Here is an 18,735-nt window from a genome sequence, read left to right on the forward strand (position 1 = left end):
ATGAAGGCTTGGAAAACAGATGGGGAGTTGGACAGCCCATACGGCATAACAAGATATTCATAGTGGCCAGATGGAGTAATGAACGCTGTCTTCCACTCATCGCCTCTTCGGATGCGTACGAGATTATATGCACTTCTGAGGTCCAATTTAGTGAAGAATATGGCTCCGCGAAGTTGTTCCAGAGCAGTCGGTACCAGAGGAAGGGGATAGCGGAATTTGACCGTTTGTTCGTTGAGTTCCCGGTAGTCAATGCACGGCCTCAAGCCTCCGTCCTTCTTACCCACAAAGAAGAAGCTGGATGCAGCAGGGGAAGTAGATGGTCGAATGAACCGCTGTTGTAGGGCTTCCTTGATGTACTCCTCCATGGCCCTCTGCTCCGGGATGGACAGTGGGTAGATCCGACCCTTGGATAAGGTGGCTCCAGGCAGCAGGTCAATGGCACAGTCCCATGGCCGATGGGGTGGTAGCTGTGTCGCTTGTTGCTTGCTGAATACATCCTGGAACGCCCGGTACTCAAGGGGGACCTCTGTTAGGTGGTTGGATTCTGGACTTTCGATCGACGTGGAGTGAAGGTGAAGACGAGAGGAAGAAGGGGATTCATCCGGAACAGGTTTCCGACTGCAGATCTTGATGACGGGTTGTATACAGGATAAGGAGCAGGATTCACCCCATTGCGTAATTTCCCCTGTGGTCCAGTTGACTCGCGGCGAGTGTTCGGACATCCACGGGCGTCCCAGGATGATATCCACGGTGGACCCCTCCAGCACCAGAAATGAAATCTCCTCTCGATGAAGACATCCAATGCGGAGTGAGACAATGGGGGATTGATGACAGATTTGACCACGGCCCAGCGGCTTACCCAAGATGGTATGGATCTCTAACTTCTTCGTAATCCTTCTCCTCGGGAGGTTGAGCCTCTTGAGGAGTTCGTGGGAGATGAAGTTCCCTGAGGAGCCGGTGTCAATGAGAGCATACGCTGAAACGGAGTGAAAACGGGTCACTAGCATGACTGAGGTACGGGATAAGGGAGATATCATGGGAGGAATCTGGATTGTACTCACCGCTGGGCGTGGTGGTCGTACTGGGCACTGCAGGTGGAGATGTCCTTCGGCACCACAGTAGAGGCAGAGACCATTGTGAATGCGTCGTTGACGTTCTACTGCAGTGAGATGGTAGGAGTCTACTTGCATGGGTTCTGGTGCTGGAAGGTCTGTAGATGGTGTGGGAGGCAGAGGTTGCACAGCGGATTATGCCAGATCACATGCGGCGAGACGTTGAGAGATGCGAATGGTACGTTGAATAAGGTTCTCTAAGCCGACGACATCATCATAAACGGCCACTTGATGGCGGATGGCAGGATTCAGTCCATGACGAAAGCAGGTGATAAGCGCAGTTTCATTCCATCCACAGTTGGCGGCTAGAGTGCGGTAACGTAAGGCGTACTCACTCGTGGTCATCTTTCCCTGACGAAGGCGGTACAACTGATCATGAATGGAGAGAGCGGCAGTGTTGAGGCCAAAGACTTCCTTGAAATGGGTGGTAAAAGCTTCCCATGAACGAGTGAGGGGGCCATTCGCTTCCCAGATCGACTGGGCCCATTGGAGGGCGGAACCTGAGAGGAGGGAGATCAAATAGGCGATTTTAGTACGATCCATAGGGAAAGCATGTACCTGCATCTCAAAGTAGAGCGAACACTGCAGTAGAAATCCGCTGCAACCCTCTGCCTCGCCGGTGTATGTTGCAGGTCGGGCCATGGGACTGTGAGAGGCAGGTATTGAAGGAGAGTGAAAACGTGGTGGATCGCCCGCTTGCGCCAACTCTGGGAGAGAGACTCGTGGAGGGCTCTCTTCCAATTCAGCGCCATGTTGCATCTTGTTGGTCTGGTCTTCTGTCACGGACAGAAGAGAGAGACAACAGGTAATTCAGGTAAGTGGATGTTTTAATGATAAGGAGGCAGGAATTACGTGAACGGGAACTGAGATCAGACGGTGGTTATTCAGATGATTCTTGACAAGGTTTAGGTAGTAGAGTCGGTGATTCTCTGACGAGACCAGACAGAGAGTGACAGGAGCTGAGGGCTTATGAAGAGGTAGTGGTGATCAGGTGCAGGTGCGGTGACTTCAATAATCCGGTGATAATGAGCGGATGGGAGGAGTCGGGTGATCGGACTCTGATGGTGTGGCAGGTGTTACTGGTGGTTCCGTGACAGATTTCAAATAGAGCAGCTGTTACTACACAGAGCCGTTGTTAACTGACTAGCTGCGCAAATCCACGTATATTATCAGCATTTATTTGCGCAGCTAGTCAGTTGCAAAACTGCATTTTCCATCTAAATTACGGCCTATGCTCTCAATGTTAAATGTGGAAACGTTAATTCATGCGTTTTTTGACCTCAAGGTTAGATTATTGTAATGCTTTATTGGGTGGTTGTTCTGCACGCTTAGTAAACAAACTACAGCTCGTCCAAAATGCAGCAGCAAGAGTTCTTACTAGAACCAGGAAGTATGACCATATTAGCCCGGTCCTGTCCACACTGCACTGGCTCCCTATCAAACATCGTATAGATTTTAAAATATTGTTTATTACTTATAAAGCCCTGAATGGTTTAGCACCTCAGTATTTGAATGAGCTCTTGTTACATTATAATCCTCCATGTCCACTGCATTCTCAAAACTCAGGCAATTTGATAATACCTAGAATATCAAAATCAACTGCGGGCGGCAGATCCTTTTCCTATTTGGTGCCTAAACTCTGGAATAACCTACCTAACATTGTTCGGGAGGCAGACGCACTCTTGCAGTTTAAATCTAGATTAAAGACCCATCTCTTTAACCTAGCTTACACATAACATACTAATACGCTTTTAATATCCAAATCCGTTAAAGGATTTTTAGGCTGCATTAATTAGGTAAACAGGAACCGGGAACACTTCCCACAACACCCGATGTACTTTCTACATCATTAGAAGAATGGCATCTACGCTAATATTAGTCTGTTTCTCTCTTATTCCGAGGTCACTGTAGCCTCCAGATCCAGTCTGTATCCAGATCAGAGGGTCACTGCAGTCACCCGGATCCAGTACGTATCCAGACCAGATGGTGGATCAGCACCTAAAAAAGACCTCTACATCCCTGAAAGACAGCGGAGACCAGGACAACTAGAGCCCCAGATACAGATCTCCTGTAAAGACCTTGTCTGAGAGGACCACCAGGACAAGACCACAGGAAACAGATGATTCTTCTGCACAATCTGACTTTGCTGCAGCCTGGAATTGAACTACTGGTTTCGTCTGGTCAGAGGAGAACTGGCCCCCCAACTGAGCCTGGTTTCTCCCAAGGTTTTTTTCTCCATTCTGTCACCGATGGAGTTTTTGTTCCTTGCTGCTGTCACATCTGGCTTGCTTAGTTGGGGACACTTCATTTACAGCGATTACATTGACTTGATTGCACAGATATTATTTAAACTGAACTGAGCTGGATGATGAGATCACTGAATTCAATGATGAACTGCCTTTATGTTTTATTGACACACTATTTTTCTATTTGCTGCTTTTCAGGTGCTTTGTAATCAGTAAAAGCACTATATAAATACAGGTGACTTGACAGTAAGGTATAAATTTGTGACAGGAAAATCCATGTTCAGTTGAGTTTGGGTGTCAATTTTTTGGTATATTTGTGATTCAGATTTAAAACATAACATAGTACTGTGATTTTATAGCAAATTTAAATTCCAAAGTATTTTGTTTTATATATATATATATATATATACACATATATACACATATATACACCCACACACACCCACACACACACACACAGTGACTTGTATTCAGAACCCTTCATTTTTTCAAGTTTTGTTTTGTTGCTGCCTTATGTTAAATTGCTTTAAATTAGTCCACCCCCACAACACCCAACAATCTACACTCCTTACATCATAATTGTAAAGCAAAACAACAGGTTTTTACATCTTTGCTAATTTATTAAAATAAAAAAATTTAAATGATTCCATTGCATAAGTATTCATACTTGGGACAGTTTATATTTAGCTCAGGAGCATTAATTTAGCTTGTAGATGTTACTACATTTCAAGTGAAGTTGACCTGTGGCAAATTCAATTGAATGGGCATGATTTGGGATGGCACACACATCTTAATAAAAGGTCTAGCAGCTGATAATGCATATCAGAGCAAAAACCAAACTCTGAGGTAAAAAAAAAAAAAAAACCTGCCCGCCAAGCTCAGAAACAGGATTGCTTCAAGCCACACTTTGGAAACATTGAAACTGAAGCATGTAGCCTCTTGTTACCCTTAATTGAAACAACCAGGACTCTTCCTAGAGATGGCCTCCTGGCCAAACTGAGCAACTAATGGAGAAACTAATGGAGATGGGCTTTGGTTAGTGTGGTGACCAAGAAACAGATAGTCACTTTAGTTGAGCTCCATGATCATATGTGGAGATACTGTGGGAGAAACTTACAGAAGGACGAACATCACTCCAACACTCAGCTGATCCAGTCTTTACGGCGGTGTGGCCAAACTCAATCCTCTCTTCAGTTAAGACACATGAAAACATGTTTGGAATAGACAAAAAAAGCACCTAAAGGACACCCAGACTCTGAGAAACAAGATTCTCTGGTCGGATGAACCTCAGGTCTAAGAGTGTTTGAAGGAAACCAGCTCTGCTCATCACCTGCACAGTAGCATCCCAAAAGTAAAGTGTGCTGGGACCAGCCTCATGCTGAGAGGGACTGAGGGACTCATCAGAGTAGAAGAAAAGCTCAATGCACCAAAATATTGAGATGACCTTAATGAAATCCCAGTCCAGATCATCCAGAACCTCAGAATGGGCAGAAGTGTCATCTTCTAATAGGACAGCGACAGACAGCAAGAACGGCTTATAGACAACTCTGTGAATGTCCTGAACCAGCTACAGCCTGAGCTTGAACCCAATCAAAGATTTCTGGAGAAACCTGAAGATGTGCATCTGCCCCAGACAGAGCTTGAGAAGTGAAGAGGTGAGATGAGGAATAATTGACAAATTCTGATGAGAAAGCTTGTTGCATCAAACAAAAAAGACTTGAGACTGTAAAGGTGCTTCAGCTAAATATTTAGTTATGGGTATGGATACTTATGCAATGTACTTATTTCAGGTTTTTATTTTTTACAAATGTAGGAAGTTGTGACAGTTCTGTTTGTGCTTTGTCAGTATGGTGTATGGAGTGTAGATTGATGTGAAAAATGAAGGGGTATGAATACTTTCGCAAGGCATATATATTTATGTAAATAATTTTTTTTTTTAGTACAGTTCATTTTATTTACGGTAAACTTAAACTTGTGTAACTTTTTTTTACACTTGCATTAAAAAACAAACAAACAAAAATTACTAAATCTATAGATTATCTTCTTTAAAAAGATACCAACCTTAGGTCTGTATTTCAAAGCATTCATAAATTAAAACCTTTTATGTTTGTCTAGTGCATTTTCATGTCTATGATTAAAAAAGGGAGTATTTTCGGTGTAATGCTGCTTAGTGTAAAAACCTGTATTTGCCATTTCATTCTCCTACCCACAGAGAGTATTATATCAATAATATAGTATATAGTATAAATATATAGTATAAAAATAAATAAGCTTAAAAAAATTTGGTTTGTCAATACTACTGACATTATAGAAAATAAAGCTTACTTGCATCATGTGCGAAAAAGCTTAGTGTATCTATATTTTCTTTAGCTGTGGCTCACGGTGGTGTAGTTGTTTTGGAAGTGAATAGTGTTCATGACAAGGGAGGTGTGAAAAATTAGACATAGATGTTATGATAATGTATCAGGGTTGACAGAAATGGATTTTGTTTCTGTTTTCTAAAACGTTCTGCTGTTTGTTGCGTTTTATTGCTCCACAATAAAGCAATTTTATTTTTTTTACTGTATTGCATCCAGACGTTTTTCTTTCTTATCATAAGTAAGGACACAATGAAGTTCCACTCACGCAGTGATTAAAACACCAAAACATACCGAACCAGACGTCCCGTACCGAAAATGTTCTGTACAAATATATGTACAGTTAAAATCCCTAATCATAAAGGAATAAGTTATAATTTATTAAAAGTGCCTAATCGTCAAGAAAATGCAAAAAATGTTTTTTTTTTCTTTCTTTCGAATTTGTGGTGAAATATAACCTGGACACATTCTTAAAGAGGTTTACACACATGGAAACAAAAAACAATAGCTTTATACATGAACGTCCTTGCAGAAGGGTCAGCACTCTCCCTCTGGACCGCCTGCATTTAAAAGATAAGCCAGGCTCATTTGAGGACAGTCAAATCTCCAGTCTGGACAGAGTGGACAGATGGGTTGAGAGAGGCGTAAATGAGGAACTCACACTTTATGCTCCGCTACGTTTCTTCGGAGAGAAATGTCAAGCCGCACATAATCAAAGCCACCAGTCTGTTCAGGAACGGGCCTCACCAATCACATTTTGGTGCATATTAAGTTCTGAAAAGTAGCGACTCAAAAAGTTGCTAATGCTGCAACCATTGGCGTCCGACTCAGAGCTGAATGTTTCATAATCGCTCGCACATTAGCGCATACATAGAGATAAAGACAGACACAGGTGTCTCCGTGTGAGTGGTGGGACGTTTGTACGGATGTGTACTGATGTTCAGCATTGATTTGAGCGTAGTGGATGCAGTTTCCTTGGCGATCATGACTCACCCCTCCCCGCCGACTTTGGTGATCTTGAGTCTGAAATCGACCGAGTTGTGGCTGGGCGGCTTCCACTTCAGAATTTCATCACATCTGCCCGGCTTATATTTCTACAGGGACGCCAAAAACACAGACAAATCACATTATGACATAAAGCAAACAATGCAGGAGAAAAACAATACTCCTTTATTAGCTATAAAAAAATATGAATGCTACATATCATCAACAGTAACACGTCACCAATTTGTAGGGCAACCTAAAAAACAACGAGACCCAAAAGAGTGACTTTATGCATCAGCACTCATACAGTATCTGGACAAAATTGTTGCTAATGTACTGTCTTAACTCTACTGCATCATCTTTAACCCAATCAAAATGTTTGAAAATCCTGTTGCACACAATATACTTTGCCTTCTGTCATCTGACTGATCTTGCTTTAAAGAATAAAACTTTTTTTTTTTTTTACTCCATGCATCATTTTTAGAAACATGATTTTATTTGTTCATCATCTTAGTGCCAGTGTTTTGCATTGCATTATACATTCTGTGGGGGGCACAATAAAAACTACAGAGCTTGGATTATAAACCTAAGTTTACGTGTAAATGTCATACTAATAAGGCATATTATTAGGAGATAAAGAGTTGATATTTGTATGCATTTTATCTAAGTCTGTTTGTTTGTGTTTAACTCCATTCCAGAAATAATATCTCTGAATTATATCATGTTTTCATAATTTATTTAGCTAAAATCTCCAAAACTGTATTTGGCTTAACTCTGTTAAAAATCTCTTCAAAAGAGTTAACTGAATAAAAAAAAGTTTTCTAAAAGAGTACCAGGAAGCCAGCACAATCTAATAAAACATGCTTAATGGATAAAGGGATTCGGCAGAGAGAACATGTTGGAGGATCTTCTCCAAGTATTACAAACTTATATCATCCTAATAACATATCACCCTGGGATGACCTGACCTATTCTACAGCGGGAACAAACAGTCTGGTCCCATCAGTTAGAAAATGTATAGAAATGTCTTTTCCAACATTGGGACTTATTTCATGGAGTTTATTCATTGTATAGAGATCATTTGTTATTACCCTAGGAATAAATCATTGGTTTTAAATCCATAGGAGGTAGTGCACACATTTTGAGATCCGCCAATAATCCTCAACTTCCTCATTTCCTTTGATCCCACAGTAGTGCCCAGGTACCCAACAAAACCAGATATTAAAATGATGATCATTTAATCTAAGTATTTATTTATTTTTTATTGATTTACATTACAAGCTATAAGAATGTCTTTTTACTTTCTTTTTTTTTTTTGCCCATATAACAATCTGCATCTGCACCAAGTTGCATATTTTTGCTTAGTTTGAACCTCTGAATAAAACCAAGGTGATTTTTCTGTGAACTCCATATTCTCAATATATGAGCCATGAAAGCCTGATGAATCAAATGTGATACTTAACAAAAAATAAAAACTATGACAGGCTTTAAAGGTGTAAGGCATCAGAGCAGTGTTCAAAGGCTTAACCACCTTGCAGTGCGTTTCATTTCATGAAGGGTCTAAAAGCACAATTCTACTGTAGGAAGTGGTAAAATTAAGATATTTTATAGAAACCTGAGAGATTTCTGTCCCTCTACTCCTCGAGTCCATTTGAAACTGATGACAGAACTGACTTTTTTGGCTGAGCTATCTCTTTAAGATGCAGTCTATGTAGGCAGCTCTCTAGGTTTTGGAACAGAGCCATTTAATTGAATTGCTGATGGAAATAGTTATGTTATGGTGAGCAATGTAGTCCATTTTCACTGTTCCACTACAATATTTTCTGTTCATCTTTCTATTTGGTGAAAACCTGGTGAGCTACATGAGTGTACTGCGTTTTAGCACATCTAGACCAATCAGCAAACGTTTGTCTGTGATGTAAATGAGATGTACAGCAGTTAACTTATGGAGCTCTGATCACAGTAAAGCACCATTTGGTCTTTCAGTCTAAAATGGCTGTAGTAAGGCAAATGTAAACATAATACATATAACTGGCTCAAAATGTAAAATATATTGATTATAAATAATTTTTTAATCAATCTATTTAGAAATTAATTGTGCTTGTCTTTTAAGAAAGGGATCAAATAGTAATTAGACAAACTAATTTATATTGTGTCATCATTGCTTGCTGTACTCAACAAATTAACAAGGTCTCTGTACACAGAGTACAACATTTTCATATTCTAAATCCTAATCCTCGTCATGCACAGAAACCTTGCACACTGAGTCTGATGGGTATTCATTAATATGCTGCAAAAAGAGTAGCAAAACAGAACTAAATGGAGTTTTCAAGCAGTGAAGATTTGTTTTTCTCTTGTTTCTTAAAAAAAATAAAATCAAATTAAGGAAATCTTGGGTCCTTCCAATCCTGAGATGTAGAGAGTTAGGAGAGTGAGTTAGAAGAGAGATCATCACGGGCGACTCGATGTCAGTGGCTCAGTTTGATGCTTTCGCTAGCGATACTAGAGCCACATATTAAATATAACACCAATTTCTGTGAACTTCGTGTGCAAGGATTTATAGATGAAGTGGGTGAACTTGACATTCGGCAACCTGGATTTTGGCGTTCGCTTGTACAGTGGCTCTGAACTGTCAAAACACCTCTCAAAATGCTTGCTACAGAATGTGAAAAAAAAAACTGAAAAAGTTAACCTGATCCAAACTGCTCAAAATGACTCTATAGTTGTACGTTTGAATCAGTTGACTGTTAGGCAGAGCTCTGCAACAAAAACTGAATTCTGTCCAGTTATTAGCTACATACTATGGATTTAAAGCACTTTATATTTCATTGTCTTACTCTACAAGCTGTTTTGTGAAATGACTGTTCTTTAACTACTCAATATCTCCTTAGATAATTCTAATCCTCATTGAGAATATATTTGTAACAGTTAATACTAAACTTAGATAAATAGCTCTCCAGTCATCAGGATGTGTTGGCTTCCAGCACTCATTCGCATTAACGACTACATTTACATTTAAATTACAGTCATTCATTTATAGCAGACGCTTCTATCCAAAGCTACTTACAAGTGAGGGAGGCTTTTTTTTTTATCTAGTTGTTTTTTCATCATCTAAGAATACATAAAAAACAAAAAAAACAAAGGTGACCTAAATGAATTTAGTTTGGCTGGTGTGAAAATTCAGAAAATTAGGGAGTACAGTACATTCTGGAATCTGGAAATAGTAAGCTTATTATAAGAGCTGTAAAGTCAAATAAAAAGAAAACAAGTTCAGTAAAAAGAGATCAAACAGAACAATGTCCTTCACAACACTAATATGTGGCATGTGACTATGAGAAGATTCATTATACATTCATCTCAACATTCTGGATGTGATGAATCAAATCTGGAGGAACCAAACATGAGGCAAAGTAACAGATGCGTTGCCAGGAAACAGGATTTGAGCCAGCAGGACGGTTACATGGTGGGAGGTTGTACCTCTTAAAAAGCTCAGTGCAAGATTAGGGATGAAAGTATAGTTGTTACGGCACAGAGTATCCAAACAGCCCTCTCACTTTTCACCGAATTGGTTTCGGCAATAATCAAAGCTGTTTACCAGCGGCAGCACTAATGATGAGGAGAGGATACAGACACTAGAGCCTAGTAAGTGTGAGAGCATCATCTCAGGAGAACCAGCAACTTCTCACAACATAACAGCAACGTGTTATATTCGTAAAATGACCTGAAAACAACTGAATAACTGATGCTGAAAGCTGAATGGTTGTTACAACATTCAAGACATTATAAAGGAAAAGTTCACCCAAAAATGAAGGTACTAAATTTGCTGAAGGTATTTTATTAAGTATGCCTGAAATTTTGAACATTTAACCCTCAGGCCATCCCAGACATCGATGAGCTTGTTTTTTATATTGGAACATATTTTGACAAATAAATCAATCCATCAAGTTGCAAGTTTTTAATAAACTAAAGTGACTTCAAAGTTCAAACCGTCGCTTATAGTTAAAATATGGGTCCATAATCCATAATAACGCTTGCTCCAGTGAAAATGATTTTGGTTTGGACTTCATTCTGACCGCACACATTCACTGCAGAGCATCCAGTGGTGAACAAGTGATGGAATTAAATGGTAATTCCTCATCTTGAATGGCCTGAGGGTACTTCTATTTCTTCAGCTCCAAATCATCAAAGGGCACTGCTGACTACATTATAGCCTTGATATTGTTTAATTGCTGTCAATTACAGCCAATCAATGGCTGCATCCGAAAACCTAGGCAAATGACTTGTTGCCTTATCCAGCTATGATTCACAGGCAGCTCAAATGGAGAAACAAAGACTTACACACCAGGTGAAGCTGCATTATGCGAATAGGGTTTAATCAACATAGACCTCCAACCCATCACTCTTACTAATGGCCTTGTGTCTTGATTGACATGCCTCCACCAGTCAGGCAGAGCTGAAAGGGGTGTAGATGTAACATGTCCAGTCTGACCACAGGTGTTGCTGTGGCTAAAATGCCTCCAGGACAGACAGTGTGATATATTGGACAAGTTTGACTGGCAGGAGCCAAGTTATTGTGTGTCAAATACATTGTGCTGTGACAGTGGTGAGAGGAGCTGACATGCTGTTAGTCTAACTGAAAGAGATATATTGGAGAGTCTGCAAAAGAATGGCACTTGTCACGATTGAGCATAAAACCCAGCTTTGTGACATGAGTTACGGAGGCGCCACACAATGTCTGTCAACAGCTGGGAATGAAAGCATGAGATTCGCCTTGATGCTGCAGGGAAGCGAGAGCTGACAGCACGCACCTTGTAAACAGCCCTGAAGCCAAAGGCAATCCAAAGGGAGACCGTTTGAAAGGAGAGTACAGGGAAACTGGTAATGAAGCTGGATGGGGAGATCTTTAACGGAGAGATTGTGGATTATGCCATGGCAGACCAGAGTTTCAGTTAGAGGTGCGCAATTAATCCAAATCAACACGTGTTGAACATCTTTCCAAATATGAGAAGCATTTATAAACATCTTGTCCAAAAGACAACATTTAATAACACATTTTTACTCCAAACTCGCTTTATAATGTCAGACGAGTGTTTGAAATGAAATCCTTCTGTGAAACGGCTTCTTACACAAAATGAGGACCGTAACATACACTGTGTGCCAAATTATTATGCAGGTGAGATATCAATAGGATTTCGGTTTGGTTTGTTTTTCACATCACTTCAGGTAACTGTATCAATCTCAGACTGGTTTGGTCAATAGTTTGCCAGGTCTTCTTAGGAAAATGGAAACCCTACTTAAAGAGGTTGTTCCACATTATTAAACAAGTCACAGTTGTAACTGGGTTGACGAGACATGAGATCCATTTGCAAAACTTTATTCTTAAACACGTGTAACAGTCTGAAGTTCAAGGATGGGCTTCGTGACAACAGTTCTCAAAATATGATGAGGAAGAAAGGTTTTTCTGAAGATGAAAAGTATGAAACAATACAATGTCTTGCAAAAAGCATCAAAACATACAATATTTTGCTAAATGCAAATAGAGATTATTGAACCGTCAAAAGATTTGTGAGTGACAGAGCACATAAGATCTTGCTCAGATGAAGATATATTAAGGAAAGTTTCTGTCTAACAAATGAACTGTATTGTAGTGCCGCTGTAAAAACCCACTGCTGAGCAGCAGACACGTGTTTGAAGCTACTGGAGTCTCTAGATCCTCTCCATGCAGACTAGCAGTTGTGTGTAAAGCTGCGTTTCGGTCACTGCTAACCAAACCTCACAAAGAGAAACCTGCAGTGGCTGTAGAAACACATGAAGATCTGCTTTTAAATAGTTTTATTCACTTCGAAAGCTTTAATACAATGGATTGTCCAGATAAATGGATTTCTGATAGTTGATGTTATGGCCATCATATTCCAATGAGACTGACAAAATGACTTCTGCAAGATATGTGGAGCTCATAACTGACCATTTTCTGCTGTGGTATAAAATGATGAAAAGTGTTCTCGGAAATAAAATAATTTTCATGCAGGTTAACACTATCCATTACAATACAGTTCATTTGTTTGACAAAAACATTCCTTAAATCTTCATCTGAGCAAGATCTTATGTGCTCTAAATCACACACAAATCTTTTGACAGTTCAATAATTTCATTTGCTTTTTGCTAAATATTGTTTGTTTTAATGCCTTTTGCAAGACAATGCATTTTTTCATACTTTCCATCTTCAGAAAGATCTTTCTTCCTCCCCATATTTCATAAAAACTGTGACTTGCTTAATAATGTGGAACAACCTCTTAGTAGGGTTTCCATTTTCCTAAGACCACCTGGCAAACTATTGACCAAACCAGTCTCAGATTGATACAGTTACCTGAACTGATGTGAAAAACAAACCAAACAAAAATTGGACTCTTTATTTTACCGAAATCCTATTGATATCTCACTTGCATAATAATTTAGAACACGGTGTATTATTTCATGGCATTCTACACGGTGATAAAGTTGATTAGCATTGGATTATAACTGCAATTTATTTTAAAGAAAATACATGAATAGGCTTGAAGAATTCAGTTAAACCATATATCGCTGTAGTCGTTTAATTAATGTTTGTTTTTTGTGTTTAATGCCATGTCAGCTCCTGTGGTTATTTTGATGCATTGAATGTGAAGTTCAAGCTTCTGTTTATTCAGATACTGCTATATGGGATTTCCTGGAACAAAGTGCATTACCTTCCATTGCATATTTAAAGTTTAACGCAAGACCACCCTCTGGCCTTCGGATGGAAATTTACTACCGATCATAGAACGGTGCTTTACTGACATGCACTTGAAAAAATCATAACCTCTTGTCGAAGAGCAACTCCAGTTTAATTTGGATTAATCGTGCAGCTCAAGTTTCAGTTCCACTTCCCAATTTACATTCAGAGTATGAGTAACGGCAGGTATTTTAACACAAGTCTAAAATGGGAATTCACCAGCTGGAAATACACCTTCTAATGCAGCGGTTCCCAAACACGTTCTTGGAGCCATCCCAACAATGCACATTTTGCACATTGTCTTTCTCTGACAGACCCATTTCAGCTCTTGGAATCAGGTATGTTTGATCAGGTACATGTTGGGATGGATCCAGAAATGTGGTTGTTTATATGCATATATTTTCAGGACTGCACTGGATGCTTTGAACGCAACCTCGCTCACCCTGAACAGAGACAGTAATGCTGTCAATAGCTGGAAGCATAGAGACCAGACAGTAAAGTCACTATCTAACAAGTTGCAGGAATACAGAAATGCTGTCAGAAATAAAAATCCTAATAGATGCACTCACCCTACTGCAGATACTGAGCATGAGGGAGAAGATGAAAGAGGAAGTGATGACGTGCTCTCAGAGTCTATATGCGAGCCACATCATCAACATGCCAAAGGTGGCAACTTTGATATTAGGTTCTCGGCAAGAAGAGCACGAAGTCATTTCTGTTGCAGACTACTGCTATTATCAATTATTTACAGTTATTAAATACATATTATGACAGTTATTAACAATGATTTGCAAATGTTACGTCCTTACTGATGTTAAACATCATCTGGGAATAAGGGCTGGTATAATACACAGCATGCGCTTCTAAAAATCTGAGGGGAAAAAGCACTTTATGTGTACACTGTGTATTTATTAAGTGCGATTTTTAGTTATTTTAGCGAAGTTATGTTTTTAGCCATTTTTGCTTTTACTTTGACAAGGAAGGTGAACAAGAAGCGATGGGACAGAAGAGAGGGGAAAGGGATCAGGAAAAGACCTCTAAGGAACACTGATGGAATTTTGCGCAATTCCATTTAACACTAATCAAATATATAAGATAAACAGACAAGGCTTTGGACGGAGCGAAAGCTTGTCTGACTATACGGGCAGTTGGCAATGGTATGTGATTGGTGAGATTGGTGAATAAAGGCGGAGCTCAGTGAAGGGTCAAACTGAGGTTATCCTCTAAAAGTTTCAACATCTTTCACAGTACAAACAGTCAAGGATGAAGACACACTCAGTGGAAGGTAAATCAAAAGCACTATTTTGAAAGCACTTGAGTTATGCAGAAGATTGTCAGCCTTGAAAATGTAACTCATATTTTCTGAAAGTGAAAGGTGTCTGGAACAATAATGCTTTTATGGGGATTGAGTTACTGCTGCAGCTCAAATGCCCGAAGGTTTAGCATTTGAACACCATATTGTATTAAAGCACGGCAGACCAAGGTCAGCCTGTCGCAGCTGAGATCTCTTGGGTTGTCAAAACATTATGAAAGTCAGTTAGATTGTGTTCCCTAATCAAGTCATCAAGTCATTGAGTCGCACAGTTATTCACTCATGCGGTCTCAAAAGCAAAGCATCGTTAGTCCTTGATGAAGTCGTACACAATGAATGCAGGGGTGAAAATCAATCAAGAGAGCAAAACACAAAACGAAAGCATCACCATGGAAACAAGTGCGACCCTGTTAATGCTCCTTCATGCCAGACTAACCTGTTTACCTGTTTCTTTTCACTTCGCTCCTAATGCATGATTTTGCTGTATGCTTTGTCTGTTAGCGTGCTTTCAACCACTGTTAAACATACTTCTCATTTACCTCGTCACAGAGGTCAGCTAATTCTAAGCACATAGAGACTCTTTCACCTAGATATCACACTATAGAGACTGTGTCTGTTCCCCGAACTAGAAAATACAAAAAAACATCCAAACCAAGTTAAGATTAACAATTTAATTGAGGTTCAACAAATAAAAAACAGATGAATTATGGATAAACTAATGATAAAGCTTGGCTTATTGAATATCAGATTCCTTTCTACGAAAACACTTTTTGTAAATAATATGATAACTGATCATAATATAGATGTGCTCTGCTTGACAGAAACCTGGCTAAAACCTGATGATTACATTATTTTAAATGAGTCCCCCCAAGATTACTGTTATAAACATGAGCCGCGTCTAAAAGGCAAAGGGGGAGGTGTTGCTTCAATTTATAACAATGTTTTCAGGATTTCTCAGAGGGCAGGCTTCAAGTATAACTCGTTTGAAGTAATGGTGCTTCATATAACATTATCTAGAGAAACAAATGTTAATGATAAATCCCCTGTTATGTTTGTACTGGCTACTGTATACAGGCCACCAGGGCACCATACAGACTTTATTAAAGAGTTTGGTGATTTTACATCCGAGTTAGTTCTGGCTGCAGATAAAGTCTTAATAGTTGTGATTTTAATATCCATGTTGATAATGAAAAAGATACATTGGGATCAGCATTTATAGACATTCTGAAATCTATTGGGGTTAGACAACATGTTTCAGGACCTACTCATTGTCGAAATCATACTCTAGATTTAATACTGTCACATGGAATTGATGTTGATGGTGTTGACATTATTCAGCCAAGTGATGATGTCTCAGATCATTATTTAGTTTTGTCCCAACTTCATATAGCCAAAATTGTAAAATTGCTTAAGGAAGGTTAAGGAAAACAGTTTGACACTATGGTATAATGAGCATACTCGCACCCTAAAGAGAGCAGCCCAAAAAAATGGAGCGCAGCTGGAGGAAAACAAAACTAGAGGTATTTCGTATTGCTTGGCGGGAAAGTAACCTATCCTACAGAAAAGCATTAAAAACTGCTAGCTCCGATTACTTTTCCCCTCTTTTTTTGTTTTCGAAGAAAACAAACAAAACCCCAGGTACTTATTCAATACAGTGGGTAAATTAATGAAAAATAAAGCCTCAACAAGTGTTGACTTTTCCCAACATCACAGCAGTAATGACTTTATGAACTACTTTACTTCTAAAATCAGTACTATTAGAGATAAAATTGCAACCATTCAGCAGTCAGCTACAGTATCGCATCAGACAGTGCACTATAGACCCACTGAGGAACAGTTCCACTCATTCTCTACTATAGGAGAGGAAGAATTGTATAAACTTGTTAAATCATCTAAACTTACAACATGTATGTTAGACCCTATACCATCAAAGCTCCTAAAAGAGGTGCTTCCAGAAGTCATAGATCCTCTTCTGACTATTAATTCCTCATTGTCATTAGGATATGTCCCCAAAACCTTCAAACTGGCTGTTATTAAGCCTCTCATCAAAAAACCACAACTTGACCCCAAAGAACTTGTTAATTATAGACCAATCTCGAATCTCCCTTTTCTGTCCAAGATACTAGAAAAGGTGGTATCCTCACAATTATATTCCTTCTTAGATGGTATATGTGAGGATTTCCAGTCAGGATTAAGACCGTATCATAGTACTGAGACTGCTCTCCTTAGAGTTACAAATGACCTGCTCTTATCATCTGAACGTGGTTGTATCTCACTATTAGTTTTATTGGATCTTAGTGCTGCGTTTGACACAATTGACCACAGCATTCTTTTACATAGACTTGAACACTTTGTTGGCATCAGTGGAAGTGCATTAGCATGGTTTAAATCGTACTTATATGACCGCCATCAGTTCGTAGCAGTGAATGAAGATGTATCATATCGATCACAAGTGCAGTAATGGAGTACCTCAAGGCTCAGTGCTATGGCTGCTACTCGTCACGCTTTACATGTTACCCTTGGGAGATATAATCAGGAAACATGGTGTTAGCTTTCACTGTTATGCTGATGATACTCAGCTCTATATTTCTTCGTGGCCCGGTGAAACACACCAATTTGAAAAACTAATGGAATGCACTGTCGATATAAAAACTGGATGATGAGTAATTTCTTACTGCTAAATTCTGAAAAAACAGAGGTGTTAATTATAGGACCTAAAAACTCTGCTTGTAATAACCTAGAACACTGTCTAAGACTTGATGGCTGCTCTGTAAATTCTTCGTCATCAGTTAGGAACCTAGGTGTGCTACTTGATCACAATCTTTCCTTAGAAAGCCACGTTTCTAGCATTTGTAAAACTGCATTTTTCCATCTCAAAAATATGTCTAAATTACGGCCTATGCTCTCAATGTCAAATGCAGAAATGTTAATCCATGCATTTATGACCTCAAGGTTAGATTATTGTAATGCTTTATTGGGTGGTTGTTCTGCACGCTTGGTAAACAAACTACAGCTAGTCCAAAATGCAGCAGCAAGAGTTCTTACTAGAACCAGGAAGTATGACCATATTAGCCCGGTCCTGTCAACACAGCACTGGCTCCCTATCAAACATCGTATAGATTTTAAAATATTGCTTATTACTTATAAAGCCCTGAATGGTTTAGCACCTCAGTATTTGAATGAGCTCCTTTTACATTATAATCCTCTACGTCCACTACATTCTCAAAAATTTGATAATACCTAGAATATCAAAATCAACTGCGGGCGGCAGATCCTTTTCCTATTTGGCGCCTAAACTGTGGAATAACCTACCTAACATTGTTCGGGAGGCAGACACACTCTTGCAGTTTAAATCTAGATTAAAGACCCATCTCTTTAACCTGGTATACACATAACATACTAATACGCTTTTAATATCCAAATCTGTTAAAGGATTTTTAGGCTGCATTAATTAGGTAAACAGGAACCGGGAACACTTCACATAACACCCGATGTACTTGTTACATCATTAGAAGAATGGCATCTACGGTAATATTAGTCTGTTTCTCTCTTATTCCGAGGTCACCGTAGCCACCAGATCCAGTCTGTGTCCAGATCAGAGGGTCACTGCAGTCACCCGGATCCAGTACATATCCAGACCAGATGGTGGATCAGCACCTAGAAAGGACCTCTACATCCCTGAAAGACAGCGGAGACCAGGACAACTAGAGCCCCAGATACAGATCCCCTGTAAAGACCTTGTCTCAGAGGACCACCAGGACAAGACCACAAGAAACAGATGATTCTTCTGCACAATCTGACTTGCTGCAGCCTGGAATTGAACTACTGGTTTCGTCTGGTCAGAGGAGAACTGGCCCCCCAACTGAGCCTGGTTTCTCCCAAGGTTTTTTTCTCCATTCTGTCACCGATGGAGTTTCGGATCCTTGCCGCTGTCGCCTCTGGCTTGCTTAGTTGGGGTCACTTCATCTACAGT

At 39.6% G+C, this 18,735-nt stretch overlaps 1 protein-coding gene across 1 annotated transcript in view; it reads right to left on the minus strand.

The window, feature by feature from the left end:
• The window catches only part of rngtt (RNA guanylyltransferase and 5'-phosphatase), a 108,667-nt gene that overhangs the window by 15,134 nt on the left and 74,798 nt on the right, over window positions 1–18,735 (minus strand). Inside the window, exon 13 of the mRNA XM_026194970.1 lies at window positions 6,709–6,809. Coding sequence (XP_026050755.1) covers window positions 6,709–6,809 — 101 coding nt within the window. The remainder of the gene's footprint in view (window positions 1–6,708; window positions 6,810–18,735) is intronic.

Source organism: Carassius auratus, chromosome 20, assembly GCF_003368295.1.
Source record: "Carassius auratus strain Wakin chromosome 20, ASM336829v1, whole genome shotgun sequence".
NCBI lineage: Eukaryota > Metazoa > Chordata > Actinopteri > Cypriniformes > Cyprinidae > Carassius > Carassius auratus.